Genomic DNA, 19,307 nt, shown 5'->3' with positions numbered 1-19,307 from the left:
TAACACCGGATAACCTCCGGTAGGATACAATGTAAGCTTATTAAGTCCTCTATCTAACGATGAGTTTTATTTACTCATTTATCAATCTACACACCCTTAAGTTCTTGACACACTTATGGCCCGGCTTTCTGTTAATGGTACAGATATCTTCACTTCATTGGAAATTTATGATATTATGTCTTAGTCTTGAAAGGGAATTATACCCACATTCGGCCTACGGTATTAATAAGATTTACGGTCTATTGATATACATATTTAACAGATTCCCATTTTGTAGTATCCAAGGCGCTCTTACATATATCTCTATCATAACAAGGTCAATAGCACCGGTGCTTAAGGTATGTCAATTGAGCTGGTCAATATAAGAGACGCCGTGCTGTGTTGTTTTTATATTGGGGAGGTTGGCAAGTTGATACAGCAGTGACCGACAAATACAATGAGCTATAATAACAGTCTATTTAACAGGCTGATATAAGTGCGAACTGTCTTAAATAGGCTCCTACTGACTTGTTATAGTTAACCAAATAATCAATCAATTATTCAATTGTTTAATTCATTTATTTATATATTCATTTTGGTACTTAAGCATGATGCATGTGATTAGACACTTCAGTAACAATGTCTCAAAAAACACAAACACAATGAGCAATACAGGAATACAACATTATAATATCCGTACCCGTAAACTTATACATACAATGTACATGTGGAAGTGTACGTAAGCTTGGAAACTGGACTTAGATTTATGTTAGTTATTTTGTTATGTACTGGTATATACATGTGGTGTGGGTATCTACCGGTAGAATAGCCAACAGCTGTGACGGGACAGACAAGGACACTATACTATACATAGCTAGTAGCTATAGCTTATGTTATATATAGAAATGTATGTGTCACTTCTATTGAATGGTCATCATATTATTACGGACACAGTACCAGTGCTCTTTTGGTTCTCATTTATTTTTACATATAAGAGAATTTATAACGATGCTGTTTGTAGGCAACTTAGAGTCTAATCTCCACCCGAGGCCTTTCAAGCTATTCTTTTAGTTACAAAATTGCTGATTTTGTGACATCAAAAAGAGTCTCTGGTAAAGGGAATAAAGGCCCAAAGGTAAGCTATGAATAAAGGAACAACATTTACACATATAAAACTAACTCTACTGCTACTAGGACACTATGTATCCATGTATATTGTGTCACTCGGTCATATGGATATATTCGAATGCAACCCATCTCGTGCATAGGTAGCCAAGCGGATCAAAATCATACAGGTTGGTTGCATCGTATCCAATACCCTAAGTGTAAATTACTTGTCAGTTTGAGTTTTATCATGCTTTGATTGGAACTTAAGTTGATGGGTGGGGTCTTTTGTGCAGATCTTCACTTTACACGAGACTATTTTTTCATGTAGAACAGGGGAGGAAAGATATTTTTTGACTCCGAAAAGAAAAGTTTGAAAAGATGGTGAATTATGTGAAGCTTTTTTAAAATGAAATGTGCTCCTGTGGGCCAAGAATATTAGATGAGTTTGCTTTTGTTTCTAATGCAATGCAGTGTACATTGTAATGGTGGAAGTGAACCCTACATTTCCTTTGTAAGGGGGGGGAGGGGAGGGAGGGTCCTCGGTATCTTCCTATGGCCATACCTGAATATATGTACCTGAGTGTGAAATGCTTTAGGGCAGCGTATAGTATCTTTTGTGACCCTCTGTATGCCTCGTTAACCCCTTGCTGTGAACAATAGCGTCATTATCATACATATGTAGGACTGCGCGTGAATAGACACTTGAGCAACATCAACAGTTTACCTGTTAAACACTTTGGTCAGTTACCGTTAACACACATACAGCAGGGCAGTTGAGATGTATCGTGCAAAATAATACCTGTGCATGTCGGTCTGTATTAGTCCATATAGTCCTTGGTCGCTATGAGTACCCAGTGATAACAGGGCAAACTAAAATATTATACAAAATCACACTTTGGGCAACATTTTTGTAACAGACTACCAGTGGTCAGAGAGTAGTAAGGAGAGCGTGTCCGAGTCACTTAGGATGGACAATCCCATCTACTGCTACCTCATATAGTGGCACCAGCACCAAGCCATACGGTGGCTGTTTAGTCATGGATGTTAAAAATCACCAGAGTTTCTACCGGGGCCAGTTATTTTTCATATACTGTAGTGGCACCCGCACCAACACATACGGCAAACGTTTAGTGCAATAGTCACTATAGCTAGTAATCATTCTACCCTCTACCAGGACCACAGAGAGATACTTTCACTAGCTATTCACATGTGTTTTATGGCTTATCCTTTTCACATTTCTGCACTGCTGCAAAAAAAAAAAAAAAAAAAAAAAAAAAAAAACAGAAATGGTGTAGTCACCATACTGTCCTGTGGCAGCGAGTAAGGACTCACATATCTTTTCGATGTAGAGGGCCATGCTCTCTTTTCAAAAGATAAATAATTTGACGATGAGTCGGTTTTGGTGAGAATTATTGGTCTGTTTTCACACATTACACATGAAATGAAAGAATGTCACACAAATTTCTACTCACTAATGTAACGTGGTAGGTTTTTCAGTAGTCGTGATGTTGCATGGCCACAGTTTCATTGCATTCGTTATATTGACTATGAAAAGTTCAATCATATTTGTCACGTAGAAGTTGCTTTGTCAACAACCAAAATAACTCGAATAGAAATATTTGCTGATAAAGTATGAGTTTAATTTTAAAGCTATAGGGAAATTAATGTTGGCACTTCTAATATACTAGCAGATGATGCAGTTCCGAAATCAGCGCGAAAGGTAAATTCACAATTCAAACCCGCATAACACTTATAGAAATCTCCTTGATAATTCATGATTTCTCCACAACTTCTGAGTCATCTCTCGAAACTGAAACACGATGAAAAATTTTCAACTCCCATTTATCTTATTGAGACTCGGCCATACAGTGATATAACAGATGCCTTTTCTGCTGACCTCTGATAACTACCAGTATCAGTATATTACGTCCAAATTTAGAAAAATGACTATGAAGAAAAGGATGTTTACATATCGTGTATTTACAAACGCTTATTTTACTTTTTGCAAACACCGCCACTTTCTACAAGATAAAATACATGGAATTTTGAGACGAAGGATTTTGAACTTTCGAAGTTATGTTGCCTGGTCCCCACCCTCCACGACCATTGTCTTGATTGCAAGTGTAGCTACTTCAAGTCACGTGGATTCCGCAATTTAGCTGTCACGCTGGCGTATCTGTCGAAAAATTGTCCTTATCAGCGACAGCCATCTAAGATAAGAGCGGTATTATGTGAGATGTGCTCGTATTTGCTTTAAGATTCAATATATTTTATTTTAGTCTCACCCATATATAAAGAGATATAGAATTTGAAGCAGTAGAACATGGCAGTTCTATATAGAAATCTAAGACACTAAGGGCGTATTCCCAGACATTTAGATCGATCTATCCCCGTGAATATTACTTAAGCTATACGTTTAACATTATTTATAGATAAAACCTCTCCTTCATTCTAAAAATCGGCAGCAGGTCTTGGCAACTATAAGTTGGCAGTTAACTTTAACTATACTGTCTTCCCAAGTTAGTTAACTCACTGCGAGTATTAACCCTTTTTCTCTCTATCGGCCTATCAAAAGTATCTTACTTTTCCTTCAGTCAGCGTCAAGATGAGTACCACAGACGCTATAAACGCCCTGCTTATATTGTACTCGTGTATTGTAGGCCCTCACTAGCTGCCCCCCTTTCCTCATTTCTTTCAGGACACGACCCTGTGTCATTACATATTTAACCATCTCCTGTTACTGATCACATGGGTAACTATAATTCGAATTTACTTTTTTTACATGAATTCATAAATAAAATTTGAGATATCGCAAGCCAAGTAGACTACGTATGTATATTATTTTAATAAATGAATGGATAAACCGGTTTATAAATAACTTCTGCCAATTCCAACAATTTGAATAGGCCGAGAGACATGAAATATGTTGCAGTTTTAACTCATATAGCTGACCAGTAATGATCAAGCAGTATATAACGTAGAAGTTGGTTTCGTCTTGTTGTTACTCAACGTGCGGCTGACGAGCGATAATGATGCACTGCTTTAAGTATGCGGGTAAAGCACACGCGACCTCAATAAGTAGAAACTACCTGTACACAATCTAATAGTGCTATAATGCTATATGTTTTCAGGCGTGTTTATACAATCTTGGGTTTCTTTACCGCAAATCTGTTACGCGATAAGTATAGTTCATCAGCGCGTTAAATTGCCCGCAGGAAATTTCAGTGATTTTGAAGCAACTTTAATTTATATCTCGAATGGTGCACGATGCTTACTGAATGAAAATGCTTGTCAAAACCAAACCCCTGTAAAAGCCTTAAATATCCTAAATTGCATGTTATCCCCACACCAGATTTAACGAGACTCCGTAGATTTATGGATTGATGGATGAATGGTTGGTTTCCTTTTACCCTCTACCAGGGCCGCAGTTATTATTGTGGACATTTTTAGCTGAGGCGACATCAGACCAAAATGACTATTTATCTAGAGCCATATCTGTGAATATCTGTGAAAAATCAGTCTGTTGCCCTGATAGAGGGTAGTTTCCTTTGTTAATAAATGCCCATGCTATGGACTATGCACATTTAAATGTATACAATACGCGCCCTGTGCTAACCCTAATACAGCTAATAAAGCATTTCCCCATCCAGCGTTTTGTTTGTGGATATACTGATTATTGCACGGGCTATTTACACCCCTTGTTGACATCATATACAAGAGACGTTGTACAAAGATGTCAGAAACATCGAATTAAATCTTTAATGATTCATCTCTCAGGTATTTGATAAAGAGCGATGTGAAGTGTAAGATTATGTTTAGGTAAGACGGTGTTCAGAGGAGTCAGGGACGGTGTTTGATTTGTTTATTGATCTGTTTCATGGCATTGATACAAGAAAGTACAGTTCATATTTACCAAGAGGGTAGGTCAGTATATGAAGGAGCAAAGTGAGTTTAGTTTCGTGGAAAAAAATGATGATCGGTCTTCTTGTTTGATTTTCTGAGGACATAGCGATAAATGCCACTCCCCCTCTTATACGCGGAGCTAGTTCATTGATATCCCTAATACGTTTTGGCAAAGTGAAGCGAAATCACATCATGTGTAGCTTTGCAATACCCGCTTACTGTTAGTAACTCACCATTTTGCAGATTCATCAATTCTTTAAAGATTAATTTATATACAAGTGATCAGAGAAATGTCACTATATTGTCAGAGAGAGAGAGAGAGAGAGAGAGAGAGAGAGTTGCCCATTTAATACATTTATCTTCACATTCCGATAATAACAGTATAATACTGTCACCATGCCTCTCAGTAGCATATGCACTACCTGGTCACCCGCAGAGAATACGCACCTGACATCTAATTGAGCATACAGGAATGTGTTTGTCTCTCACATTCCAGGAGCGAGCCACTTATTCGTTTAGATACATACCTCCGTGACCTGACATATATGACATTGATGGCCCCTATTACTGTAACAAACACCCTTCCTTCGTTTATTCAGCCGAGTGTCGACCAAGAGAAAAATGTCACACTGGTTAAAATGTTGTTGTCATTATTATCTATGAATAACTTTCTAATACACATACCAACACACACAAATCATTTGAATTCTTTAGTCATATATTTTCCCCTGGTTCTAAATACATCTTTTCCATATTCATCAAGGTATTTTATATCTTTATAACTTAAATGAACTAAGACGTCATGTCCATCCCCGGTCAATCCCATTTAATTGGGCAACATTTTAAGAAATCCAAATCTTCAGTTAATGAGTAGTAATGCAAATATATATCCAAGCTTCACTGTCATGGTAATGTTTCGAATATTTCAAATAGTTCATCTTTGTTCTCACAGCATTGATTAGTCATACTGTGCAATTAAAACGCAATGATAGTAATTGCACTAAACAGGTGCTTGGCGCACAACACTACAGAACACATCTCAACACAACACAATACAACACTTTACTACAATAAACAAGAACACTTACATATAATTCTTGGTACTGATAGGTGTTGGACTGTATAATAACCCAATTGCCTTTAAAATAATAATAACAATAAGTCATAATCTTTGAAAACAGAAATAAGATGAAAAAAGGCAGAGAAGGAAATAGATAAACCTGTATAAATGCACATAATAGACAAAAATAGGCCTGACTTAGCTGGTGTATTTTGAGCGCATCTAGATATCTTGCAGATATACATTTTTATGCTACTTTTATTGTCAATGTCAATATAGTTTTATTGAAGGTGATTCTTATAATTTCAGATATACTGTAAGGGGTATTGAGGTTTTTAGTGAACTGCCCCATAAAATAATGTCCTCGTCTTATCATTATCATTATTTTATTACAGACAAGATTTAAATGCTGATTGAATCTAGTACTTTTCACTACGTCATGAATGATTAAACAATTCATCATTAAAGCCCGGTGTATGTCATTCAGTGAACGCCGTGTTTCCCTACTGCAATATCATAACCACGTCATTAAATTGGAACGCTGAAGTAGAACACTGCGTCCTCCTTCACATCCGGCGCGGGTTAATCTTGTCATTCTGCCCCCCGTTAATGTCACTGTGTCACTTTCTTTATAAAAAGATACCTAGCGTTTGCTTCTTTAAAATGCAATTTGTGCATAAATCATCTAAATTCTGACACGTCTTCTGTTGTAAGTCTGAATGGCACTGCTTATTAAACCTTCACAGGGCATATTCTTATCTAAATAAAAAAGGAAGAATATGTTTTCATTGTAGGCCTATACATGTATAATTGGGCAGAACAGGTTGGGAAGCATACTGCTACTGTCTCTACGTTAAATGTTTTTTATCTCTGTCTGTAAAATGATTATATATATAGATACATATAGAACGCATTAGTGAAACAACAGTAAAATCGTCATGAATGAATAATCAAAATACGTCTGACTCACTTCAAAAAGCGCCGCAACTGGAAAAACCGCATAAAAATATCATTCCACATTCAACAAGTAACGCAGTGGGGCTTAACCTAGTTTACCCGTTATAACGTTAAGTGTGGCAATATGTGGACCGTCCTCGCCTCTTACTGGAAAATGGGAGGCCGGGAGGATAGGACGAAGAGGAGGATGGTGTGTCAGGGGGAGAGAGGGAGGGAGAGACAGGTAAAATGAACACGAGGTTCTATTAGACCGCGGTGATAAGCGAAAAACAGATAGTTGACATAATGTATACACTGTTATGTGTAGAGGGTTCGTGCACTTACGCGTCATTATCGGTAATGTGTGTTTATATTTAGTCCGGTAGTGAGGTATTGCAAGGTACATGTAGTTGTGTTGACTTGACACGCTGTTTATAAGTTTAATCGGTCCACGATTAGAATTTAGGGAAAAGTTCACCCTGGACCAATTCCGTGTAGGCTAACCTTACTAGTATATAGGTTCAATAATATTGGAGATATTGTAATATGAAACATTCTCTCTCTCTCTCTCCTGATTTTGATGATTAAATAACACCGGGAGAGGGAAAGAGAGAGAGAGAGCCTCTTTAGTGTCAGAGAAAGATAGGCGGATAGAGGTCATCAAAGCCAAAGCATTGTATTTCTTAACACTGAAAAATCAACGTACATGTGTAGACTATAGGGTATAAACCTGTAAATTAAAGTCACTATGGCGATTTAACCTTTTTAAAACTAAGAATCTTAACATCAAAGTCGACAGTTTTTTTCTGAATTCCGTACAACTTATTCAGGCAAGACCCACTAACTTAATTATCTATGACGCGTGCAGTTAAATAGTTGTTTATTGTTAGTTGGTTAAATAGGCCGTCTTTAAATCACTCAGCATGGGGTGCATTGCAATGGGTTGGAGAACTCAGGAGGCAAAGCAAGGACCGGATTTACAGTGGCAGTCAACATAAATAAAAATGTCAAGTTAGACACAGTGTTCAAGGGTTATGTACGAAGCCAATATGCCGTCTCCAATAATTGTCTATGAATAAGTAATGCCCTCTTTCTTCCAAAAGTATATAAATAAATGAAAAAAGTTAATAAATTTGGTAATAAAGTTAAAATTATCGATTATGTTTGTTTATACTTGTTTACATTAATTGATCACCTTATTGTTTTATTTCTATCATTCATTGTTTATTTATTTATTTATTTATTTATTTATTTATTTATTTATCTCTTATTTTGTTTTACATTTCAGCCTGTAAGTGGCGGCCATTCAAACAAGTTAAACACAATTTCACAACAAGTTGATTCGCCACGGTCATATTCAAACCATGCGTACGAGGAAGACAAACATGGTGGCGCTAGTAGTCATCCAGGCGCGGACCCGGCTCCTCATGAATACAGAAATATCCCTCAAGAGGGCGCTGTAGGCGCTGCCGGGCATGAATATCGGAATATCTCAGCCAATAGATCCCCGTCCCAGCAAAACAGGAGCCGTGGATCTGAGAGAGAAGACCCTCACCACTCATATAGGAATATACCAGAACAAAATGGGTCCCATGGGAATTACAACAATAAAAATGTCACAGAAATTCGGCAATTTGACGGTGCCAAAGAGTCCCCGTATAGCAGGCATAGACAAATACCACAAAACAGGTCACAAAACTCTCGTAATAAAAAACCCTCACAGAAGGGAGATAACAGAGAGGTGGCGGAGTCACAGTATCTTCCTATGGACAGATTTAGTGGAGAGGGGCGGGACCCCCACCCACACGACGAATACGACCAACTAGCGCCGCCTAGGCATTCGTCGCCTCCAAAGCAGGCCTCACCAGAGGTCGCTGGTCACGAGTACAGGAACGTTTATGATCATAAATTCCAACCTTATGATGAGAGATCTGCGGATATCACTCGGGGAGAATCTAAAAAATCCTACCTGAATATGGAAAGACTAGACGGAACAAGACAATCGGATATAATATTGGAGGATAATGAAGAACATTATAAACACCCAGTTAGGGCCTATGATAATCTTGCCGTTGTGAAACCCACTGTACGTCCAAACAACGTCGACGTCGGTGCCTACGACAATCCGGCGTATCGCAACAGCTCCTACGAGATCGCACCTGGCGGAAAACCCCACCCGGAGAATACGATTCTGCGTACAGAGAATGCGTACACCGATGAGCCAGACATAGGTATAGGGCGTATCCGACGGGAGCCGAAATACGAAAGTAGAAAGTCGTATATTGAAGCAGTGGAGTCGTCCAAGGTCGATGGCGAGGACCAGAAACGCGCCGCCAAGAAAAGGGTCATTATCATTGTGGTTGTTGCGATTGCTTTTCTCATTGCTGTTGGGATTGCGCTGGGACTATACTTTGGAATATGTAAGTTGGAACTGTTGTCTCACATGAGTTTGTAATTCTTGTCCCAGTTGTACTCGACAATTCTCACTGTATGATACATGTATGTGAGGTCTAAGCTGGAATCCCTGCCATATAGGCTTGTTATTGGAGAATGTTGTGATATTTTTTTCTTTGCAGTTGAACAAGAAAAAATTCAATTATAAGCAATCAGTATTTCAGTAGTCCTATACACGAAAATAAGAAAGCTTTCAGTTACAACCTCACAACTTTCAAACAACATAAAAAACAAAACATTCACAGTATAATCAGACATTAAACTGCACTAAGAAATAGGACAGTTTTTGAAAAAAATTGTTTTTTCGTTAAGGGTACAAACCAGAAGAGACGTTAACAACGCCGATGCCAACACCCACTCCCACACAGGGACCAGCTGGTCTGGGTAAGCGCAAACGCACGTGCAGTATCAGCTAAAAAAATCATGCCAATTCAAAAAGTTTAAGTCTGTAGGCCTATGTATTTAGCTGTTTATAGAAATTATAGTTTATGAACATGGTATGTTTTGAAGTTTAACCGAGCAGTGCCAAAATGTCGATGAAAACTATTTTTAATTAATTAATTGTGCCATATAACGCACCTTGTCTTATTTAAACATGTTTTGTGACTCCAGTCCAGTACAGTGTCGAGGCTACGATAGAGGGAACATGGAGCCCCGATCTCAATAATCCTAACTCCCAAAGATATAAAAACCTATCAACTGCATTTAAAGAACAGGTGGGTAATATCGGCCGTTATGTTATTCCATTTCGTTATATAACGTTACTACAGATGAAGCATGGACAAAATTACGAAATATGTCCAAGGATGAAGTAAACGTTTCACGCTTGAAATGTTGGTTTGGCATCTAGACGTTTTAAGTTCTCAAGCCTTTCTTCAAGGAACATATCAAATAACCAGTGGATTATAGCTTTTTTTGTTTAAGCAATTTACGATTGAATATCATAAATTTTAATATTTCAGATGAGTGTTATTCTCAAAGATGGAACATATGGTTCTCAATATAACTCTATAGAAATATCGGGATTCCGGTGGGTATTCAGTTACTATTCTTACAGTTTTTCTACATAAATAATTAATCACATTGACGCAGTATGCATGTTTAAAGGGTAAAAAACAAGTAAATAGCGTTTTCTAAATTTTTATTTCAAAATAAAAAAAAACGTGCGTTGGACAGTCTACTTAACCTTGTCAAATGGTTTGTACCTACCTGTAGTTTGATGGAGGTGCATTATTTCGAGTCTCATTACCCCTCTTAATTATGGCACAGTGAGATTAAACTAATGGTTGTATTGTACCTTCCAGAAATGGTAGCATTAAGGTGGATTTCAATGTTATATATCTCGTGTCACCCGATGCAAAAGAGCCCCTTACTCCAAGAGTCGTAGAGAAGGACATGGAGACCGGTATAACCAAAGCCAGGGGAGACAAGACCCTCAAGATTGACATACAGCCCGACGTACTAATACAAGGTAGGTCCTGTCTTACTTGTTCGAGACATAATGGCAAAAGTAAAAAAGATGGACCACTTTACTTTCACAATAATGGAAAGGCAAAATGTTTAATTTACACATTTTGTAGAAAAAAGATATCAAAGGCAATATATATGCTGGTTGGTGATTCTATACGTTCATTATCTCATTACCTAATGTGCATAGCAGAAAGTGACTCTATCACGACAACTCAGCCAAAGATGACAACAACGCAGCTAGCGCTGAATATAACGACAGTCCTGTGGACGATGCCGTCTAGAGGTACTGTGGTCAGGTGACCGCACGGTGTGTTTTGAAACCCTCTCTATCACCCAAGCATGTCTTGTTTTTGAGCCATCACGTTACGCTGTAAACGTGTTCATGCCGAATAGATTTTAGCAGATCATTTTATTTCCATGTGTATCTTTATATTTGCATGCAAAATTGGCACTTTCTGCTTTCAATTTCCAGAAGAAAATAATTGGGAAGACCACTGCAGCTCATTTTTGTTTTGTTTTTGTACGACTGTCGTCCTAAAGCAGACTTGAGCCTCGTTTGAACTGTACCCGTCGTGTTTGTTTGTTTGTTTGTTTGTTAGTTTATTTGTTTGTTTGTTTATTAGTTTGTGTGCCTACGTGTTATGTTTAGTGAACTACATATCTGCATGCGCAGCCTGATAGTTTGTTTCCCTTTTTTCCACTGCTGCTTGCATGCACGCAGCACAGTAAAGTATCTTCGGGAAGTATGTGATAAAAACTAAACGACACCTTGAAAGAAGAATTTGACATTTCCAACACTGCTGCCTTTTCCGAAGTCACACGATTCATCCAAAGTATAAACGACTGTTTTTGGTGAACGAGAATAATTTCAAGTAGCCATTTATACCTCAGAACACTTTCATTGCATCAAACATGAGATGGTGTTTCAACATCTAATGAATAAAGGGAAATATAAAGTAGTGAATTATGTGTAATGGCATGTCATTAATCACTTGTACATAGGGTTTACACTAGTTACATAAAGTTTACACTAGTTTTTCAGCTAACTTGTTAAGATATTTAAGTCCCGTCGCTGTGTGTTCCAGTGCCGTGTTTCCTAACGGACCAAATCGCCTGTCTAAACGGGACTTGCATCAACAGAGACTTACTCTGCAATGGAAGACTGGACTGCTCGGACGGCTTTGATGAGTCGGAACTTGTGTGCCAAATTGGTAAGTTGATAAAGGATGTACTTTTGTCCTTATTCAGCAAGACAGTTTTCTCTCCAGTACATAGCATTTGGTTGTCTATAGCTATGTTCAGGTGATTAGAATGTGCCTGTTAACGTTTCACATCATGTGCAGAATTCATAATAATATTTCTTTTCTCTCGGTCATTTCAAATAACCTCAAAGTTACTGAAAAATCAATGTCACAATTTTAGAGAATCAAAGGATTTTCCTAACGCCTAATTTTTTTTCTATTAACATTGTAGGTAAAAGTGTCACGTGCACCTTTGAGTCGGACAATGCCTGCGGTTACCAAAATGCCCCAAACCAGCGTCTGCCATGGCGCCGGTTCAAAGGGCAAACGTTTACAGCTGGGACCGGCCCCGCAGCTGACCACACCTTTAGGACATCAGAAGGTAGGTGTAATATGACGTCACCTTAAGCTGAATATGACGTCATATTTTTATTAGATATGACGTCGGCTTTAAGGGGATTGTTTAGATGGCAAGGACTTGAGTGTGTTATTTATTATTATTATTATTTTTTTTTTTTTGCTTTGTATTCAAAAACTTTCATATCTCTTAGATATAGAATGAGTTGTGCGACATGAGATGTATTTAATAGCCAACACATCTTAATTTTTTGTTCATCAGTTGAAAGTCCAGAAAATCAATTATTCTAAACTTAATTGTAATACCATTTGTTCACCTCAGGAGCATACATGTATGTGGAGAACTCTCGCAGTATTCTCCCGACCACATCCACCCTGTGGTCGCCGAGTATAATTAACAATGCAACGTCACACTGCGTGGAATTCTACTACCATATGTACGGCCTTGACATTGGGAGACTCACCGTACTCTCGAAGCAGGTATCAGGATCAGAGAGTACAATATTCATAGCTCAAGGTGAGCGAAGAAATGATTGGATTAGGGGTCAGGCTCAGGCACCACGTGGTACCACGCAGATAGGTTTCAAAGTTCAAACGAAGGGGCGTGGCCTGGAAGACCAGGGGGATATCGCTATTGATGACGTCACACTGAAAACGACCGACTGTGTTTACGAAGGTAAGTAAAAGAGACGAGTAAATTAATCACGTCTTATTTTTTCAGGACTTATTTTCGTTTATTAAAGAAATGGACCATTTTACTCCAGGACTGCCGAGTGAAATAATTTTCAATTTGTGTTTGTGAATCGCGTGTAACATATGCTGTTGCTGTTGTTTGCCAGAAGATGTGCAGTGTTGTTGAAGAGTTGTAATAACATTGACTCTCGCTACGCAGTACTATACTAACATGATATGATTTTATCTCTTGTTGTAATAACTTAAAGTACACTTAATTTGCTTACATTTCACAAGCTGATATATAATTTGATTATGGCGTTCATGTATTTTTGGTTTTTAAACTGGGTTCATTTAACAGCACGTTTGTTGTGGCAAACTTTCTTGTTAGTGGCGTGTCGTATAATTATTTGCTTGCCCCTGCTTTGAATGATTCTGGACGTGGTATTGCTTTTCATTTTTTGCAGCATGCACGGAGCTTGAGTTTGCCTGTAACAACAAGCAGTGTATTCCGTCCTATCAGCGCTGCGATAACTTCTCTCAGTGTTTGGACGGAAGTGATGAAATGAATTGTGGTAGGTTCAGTCAACGATTAGAATACATTTACGCTGCCCAAGATTTTTTTAATTTACATTTTTTTAAAACATCAAATATGTGCTTTTAGATCATAGTTGTGGTATATACTGTAAGCGACCAGAAACAGCCTCATCATTTTCAAACTTTGACATTAAAATTAACTTACAAAAAGCTAATCCAAGGTATACAAGTTACGGATCTGGAAGACAATTATTTATATGCATGCAAATTGTTGTATATGAATTTATATGTCAGTTACTTGCAAAACATTCAAATAATACGATTAATGCCCGCACCTAATAGAGGAGATTATTGAAATGTCAAAAAACATTAGAAAGACAAATTATACAGACCTCGAGCTAAGAAAACTACCACGAGAACTATATCCTCGTTATCACCGATATAAATAAAACGTCCATAATTTCCCCTCTCATTCCAGAGTGTCCAGTGAACAGGGTGAAGTGTCCAGGAGAGGCCAAGTGTATCATGAGAGAGTGGCTATGTGACAGCTACAGGGACTGTAATGACGGCTGGGACGAGGAAAACTGTCGTAAGTCCCATCATGTATAAGACTTTACTGAAATGGATAAGAAAGATGAGATATTATGAATAAAAATGGCTATTTTTTGGGGGGACCTTAAACATTATTTTGCAGCCTATACCTAAATATTATTTAATGGTTACTTAGGGTAAAAAGTTTTAAAAAATAAGCTACAAAAATACAAATATATGTTTATAAAATATGAACAAAATATTGGAAATGATGATATGATGAAATTGCAGAAGCAATCTGTATAAGTTATTACTTTCATGAAATAATTTAATTCTGACGATGTACAATATGAATATTCTAGCAAGCTGTTCCACCTCAGAGTTCGAGTGTGGTGACAAGAGTTGTATCCCAGCCTCCCAGAGATGTGATGGCACGAGCCAGTGCCCCGGGGGAGCGGATGAACAGCGTTGTGGTATGTGTCTTCCTCGCTATTCAAACTATTCTCTTTTAATTATTCCACCAGATGGTGGTTTGTACTAATTAAGGTTTTCGAGTCTACTTTGACGGGTAATTATTTGGCCCATGGCTGTTTTGTAAATAACCAATGTAAAACATATATGTCCCGAAATTAAACAAACGCAAGATGACTAAACTTTTAGTTTGAACTTTAAAAAGAAAAAATGTGCCGCGAGCCGGGATTGAACCAGCGACCTTCAGATCTCTGGACGACCTTGTGCTTCACAAGCCGACTTCAGTCTGACGCTCTCCCAACTGAGCTATCGCGGCTTTCATGCCTTCATAATGGTGGATAGTGTCGCCGCTGATATAAAGTGATATAATTAGGGATAATTGGCTTACTGATGTCAGATAAAATGTAATTTGCGCGCATTTGAAAATGCCCGAATCATATCTAATTGTTACCAATGAATTAGACATTAAACTAGAATTGAATGCATAAAGTATACCTTAAGAAAGATGTGACATTATTCAGAAAAAAATAAAACAAAATAAAATAAATATATTGAAAAACACTGCCGCGAGCCGGGATTGAACCAGCGACCTTCAGATCTCTGGACGACCTTGTGCTCCACAAGCCGGCTTCAGTCTGACGCTCTCCCAACTGAGCTATCGCGGCTGATATGTCCTTCCAGCTATGGATATTGTCGCGGCTGATGTAAAGCTGACGCAATAAGCATAATTTGCATAATTATGTGATATCAATGTGATATGAAAGATAACTCGCACGCATCTGCAAAGGTAATTATCTCTCCCAAGTCAGACCTTAAATGCAATAATCTCTCCTCAAATAAAAGCTTATCTCAATTGTACCTAATGCCGACATCTTCTGAGCCTTGGGCCTCATTCACAACAGGGGACTAACTATAACATCGCCACGGGATATAAGTGTCTATTAGAGGAATAGACGGCAAGCTTTGTAGTGTGTCGCCATACTTGACCCTCGGACTAGTTAGTCCCCTATTCTGAATGGGGCCTTAGATTCGTTTATGGTCAATGCCTGGGCATGGCGGCATCTAATGCAGGAAGAAATATAGTTCAAAATATGCACACATAACTGTAGTCAATGGCTCGTGTAGGGTTTTACCTACATATTTAATTCCAAGTAAGCATACACAGGATGCGAAATGTTTAAAATGATATATCATAAGGATTCAAGCCGCGAACGAAGTTATGATTTGCATACTTATGTAATGTCGATGTGTTTGAGAAAACACTAGTTTGCACATGTAGTAGGTTAAAACTGGACATCAAAGGGAATAAGAATTTTTTTAAAATTTTTTTCCTCAAATTAGAAGTTGAAACTACTTCATTTAGTTTATAACATATTGTTTACAAGTTTCCGTCAAATCTTAAGTCTGTTATCTGTGCCACATTTTTTCTAAACCAGCTTAAATATCAGAAAAAAATACTACAGTGATCAGACTGTCCATAATTTCACAAGGAAACTACGAATAAAGTTTATTTTGATGTCTTTACAGTGCGCCGAGCGTCCGCCAACAACGTCATTGAGGTGTACCGTGACGGCGGTTGGTATCCTATATGTGCATCTGGCTGGACAAGTCAACTGACCAGTGACCTGTGTGACATGCTGGGTGAGGGGTGAGTGTCCTAAACTATATAGCAATAATTTACCCCCAGTAACTGTCTCTCATCTTAGGAGGTATGAAAGCGTCTTTTTAATATCCGTTGTTCACGTCTTTGTCAGCTTTATTTTACGTTCGTCAAAATTACAGCGGGACAGTAAGTGGGCACAGATATTTTTGAAAATGGTTTTATTTGATTTTTTTTTTCCTTTCTAAGTTTGCTTGGATGATTTATCTGCTGTTTTAGACATTTGCAGCTAGAGTACGATAAACACAATTAATATTTAAGGGTAAAAATGGTAGGGCCTATCCTTTATCGTATCATGTCATATCTTTAAATATCTCCATAACAAAACACATGAAAATACACAACAGTAATACAATAGCCTACAATACGATGCTATGCAATCCAAGATTACAATACATTAATAATGCCACATTCCACTTTTTCATCTACTGAATATTTGTTTTCACTTTTAAAGGGATTTGGAGCAGGATCAGCGTCCCACTGTGAATTCTGCGTCATACCTCAGCGTTGGACGAGTCACGGGATCTCTTCTGGGAGCTCTCTCCATGAGGTAACCACAGAACATCTGTTTGGGCCATAGGTGGCGTAGTGTAGAAGACGAGCTTTTTTATATAGATACATGCCTTTCATCTGTCATTTGTTAATCACAAAGCAATATCTGTAAAATACGTGATGTTGATAGTTTTCAATTATTTTGTAGTGGTTGATCTTTGCACTGCTGATGTTTGAAAATGTAAGCAGCTACATTTAATGCAGTTTTCATATACGGGTTATTTTTCTTTGGGGACATGCCCAAAAAAGGTTTCTGTACCATCAGAACCCTTCTTTTCCATCCTGTGTGCTCCAAGGAATTATTTTCTTTGTTTTTGAAGAGGTGATGATGATGTCGAGGGGGTAAAAGGTAGCCATCTAGCGTTTGATCTTTGAAAAATATCGACGCTTTTTACAGTGGCCTTGTATTACGTATGATGCAGACATTTTTTTCTTGTTGTGAGATGTCAGGATTTTTTCTTGTTGTGAGATGTCAGGGTTGACAAACATTTTCTTATTTTCAGCTCTCAATGTTCCAATAACCGCGTGGTAGGAGCTGTATGCAAGCCAAAGAGTAAGTTCTTATAATTTGCGTCTCTTGGCATATAGGCCTACCATAAACATCTTATAACAAAAATATTGAAAGTTAGTACGTAATCGAAAAATCTTAATAAACAATTTATCTGTGAAATAGGATTCATGTTATTCCGAAGTTGTGTGTGTTTATTGTGTGTGTGTGTGTGTGTGTGTGTGTGTGTGTGTGTGTGTGTGTGTGTTTGGAGAGGGAGATGAAGGGGGTCACACCCATCACGGGTAACTTCCCTCAGGTCTCCGCCTACTGCACGGAGACACACCCTCACATTGACACCTGATGTAACACCGTAAATCATACGCTTTCAGCCTGCGGACGTCCCACCATCGGTCAGCTGGCCCCGATGATCATCCACGGGGACGATGCCCCGGACGGACGGTGGCCGTGGATGGTGTCCTTGCTGGCCAATGACGTGCATAAGTGTGGGGCCACGCTCATCAACAGGCAGTGGGTGGTCACGGCGGCACATTGTGTCTGGTAAGAATAAAATGACCACTGGTAAAGCATGGTAAAAAAGGATTCAATGTTCGGTTATGCTAAGGGAGGGAGATTTCTGAAAACGTGTATGAATGAGACCTCTCTAAGTTTATAGTTGTACACACCAAAACATCCAGAATTAAAATGCCGATTCAAACATGCCTTAGAATGCATACTGTTTGAAATCGACCTTCTTCTTTATATTTCTATTTATTTGCTATTCACTTAAGTTCGAAGTCAATAACTAATAAAAGATTGTGTGTGCGCTCCGTTAACCGCTTTTCTTTTCTTTATTAAGGGATTTCGCAAGCAACTTGTATCGTCTGAAAATTGTCCTGGGCACCACGCGGCCTGGGGAACAGTCATCGTCCAAAGTTCAAATGAGGGTGAGGACAGCGGTCATCCACCCCGACTACGACACCAGGAACCCTTACAAAGGAAACGACATCGCTCTGCTGCAGTTATTCGAACCTGTCAACTACACAGCGTACATCCAGCCAATATGTCTGCCCAAATCTCGCGAGAGCGGGGCTACGTATCCCGTGACGTCACGGTGCTACACGACTGGCTGGGGTTTTACTGATAGTGACCTGCAGACGGAGCCAGTGGTCTTGCAAGAGGCGAAGATGAAGGTGTGGACGCCCGCTGTGTGTAATAGTAGCAGTGGACACAACGGGATTATCCGAGATTCCATGGTCTGTGCCGGATACTACTCCGGATACATATCCGTTTGTCAGGTATGTCCTTGTTTTACAGTCAGGTCATAATTTTATATTAGACAAAGAAAAATAAACTGAAATGCCAAATGCACAAAAATGTGTGATGTGAGAAAACACATTATTAAGAATGGAAAGTTTATCATCCATCTGAAATTTCTTAGTCACCATAGGACATTTTTTCAAAAAATATATATATTTTTTTATTTATTTTGAAATCTATATTCATAATGAATCCTTACTGCATATTATGTATTGAGCCTTCTTTTGCTGGTTTGATAATGCGATGAGACTCGTTTTTATTTATTCATTTATTGATTGATTTCGTACACAGAAAGACAGCGGAGGACCCTTGGTATGCAGAGACGAGTTTGACAGATGGAAGTTGATCGGTGTCACTAGTTTTGTAGCTCAAGGCTGTGACGTCCCCAGGAACCCCGGGATATTCACCAAGGTGGCCGATTTCGTCGACTGGATGCATCCGTATATATGTAAGTATGCTTGCATATAAGTCGAATGTGCAAGTGTTTAATTTTGTTGATACAGTTAAATCATACAGCATACGCTTGAGGGATCGATTTCTCAATTTAGGCCTTTTACACAATGGCATTAC

At 38.4% G+C, this 19,307-nt stretch overlaps 1 protein-coding gene and 2 non-coding genes across 5 annotated transcripts in view; 1 reads left to right on the top strand and 2 right to left on the bottom strand.

Moving 5' to 3' along the window:
* The window catches only part of LOC106181259 (uncharacterized), a 36,133-nt gene that overhangs the window by 416 nt on the left and 16,410 nt on the right, over window positions 1-19,307 (top strand). The window contains exons 2-19 of one of the 3 annotated variants that reach the window (XM_087019171.1): window positions 8,274-9,405; window positions 9,752-9,823; window positions 10,052-10,155; window positions 10,402-10,469; window positions 10,744-10,910; window positions 11,100-11,192; window positions 11,995-12,120; window positions 12,383-12,532; window positions 12,830-13,183; window positions 13,647-13,754; window positions 14,195-14,305; window positions 14,610-14,720; window positions 16,246-16,366; window positions 16,833-16,928; window positions 17,434-17,483; window positions 17,810-17,978; window positions 18,277-18,715; window positions 19,029-19,185. In XM_087019171.1, coding sequence (XP_086875297.1) covers window positions 8,274-9,405; window positions 9,752-9,823; window positions 10,052-10,155; window positions 10,402-10,469; window positions 10,744-10,910; window positions 11,100-11,192; window positions 11,995-12,120; window positions 12,383-12,532; window positions 12,830-13,183; window positions 13,647-13,754; window positions 14,195-14,305; window positions 14,610-14,720; window positions 16,246-16,366; window positions 16,833-16,928; window positions 17,434-17,483; window positions 17,810-17,978; window positions 18,277-18,715; window positions 19,029-19,185 — 3,628 coding nt within the window. The remainder of the gene's footprint in view (window positions 1-8,273; window positions 9,406-9,751; window positions 9,824-10,051; window positions 10,156-10,401; window positions 10,470-10,743; window positions 10,911-11,099; window positions 11,193-11,994; window positions 12,121-12,382; window positions 12,533-12,829; window positions 13,184-13,646; window positions 13,755-14,194; window positions 14,306-14,609; window positions 14,721-16,245; window positions 16,367-16,832; window positions 16,929-17,433; window positions 17,484-17,809; window positions 17,979-18,276; window positions 18,716-19,028; window positions 19,186-19,307) is intronic. The other 2 variants (XM_087019173.1, XM_013565591.2) reach the window with 2 other exon arrangements.
* Window positions 14,932-15,034, bottom strand: Trnaf-gaa (transfer RNA phenylalanine (anticodon GAA)). Its single transcript has 2 exons — window positions 14,998-15,034; window positions 14,932-14,967 (listed from the first exon to the last, which is right to left on the bottom strand). It is a non-coding gene; the product is annotated as a tRNA-Phe (tRNA).
* Window positions 15,281-15,383, bottom strand: Trnaf-gaa (transfer RNA phenylalanine (anticodon GAA)). Its single transcript has 2 exons — window positions 15,347-15,383; window positions 15,281-15,316 (listed from the first exon to the last, which is right to left on the bottom strand). It is a non-coding gene; the product is annotated as a tRNA-Phe (tRNA).

The sequence above is a fragment of the Lingula anatina genome, chromosome 8 (assembly GCF_051362555.1).
Source record: "Lingula anatina isolate TDL-2025a chromosome 8, LinAna3.0, whole genome shotgun sequence".
Lineage (NCBI taxonomy): Eukaryota > Metazoa > Brachiopoda > Lingulata > Lingulida > Lingulidae > Lingula > Lingula anatina.
Note: the sequence above shows the minus strand (reverse complement) of the source record. Positions and strands in the feature narration are given on the sequence as shown.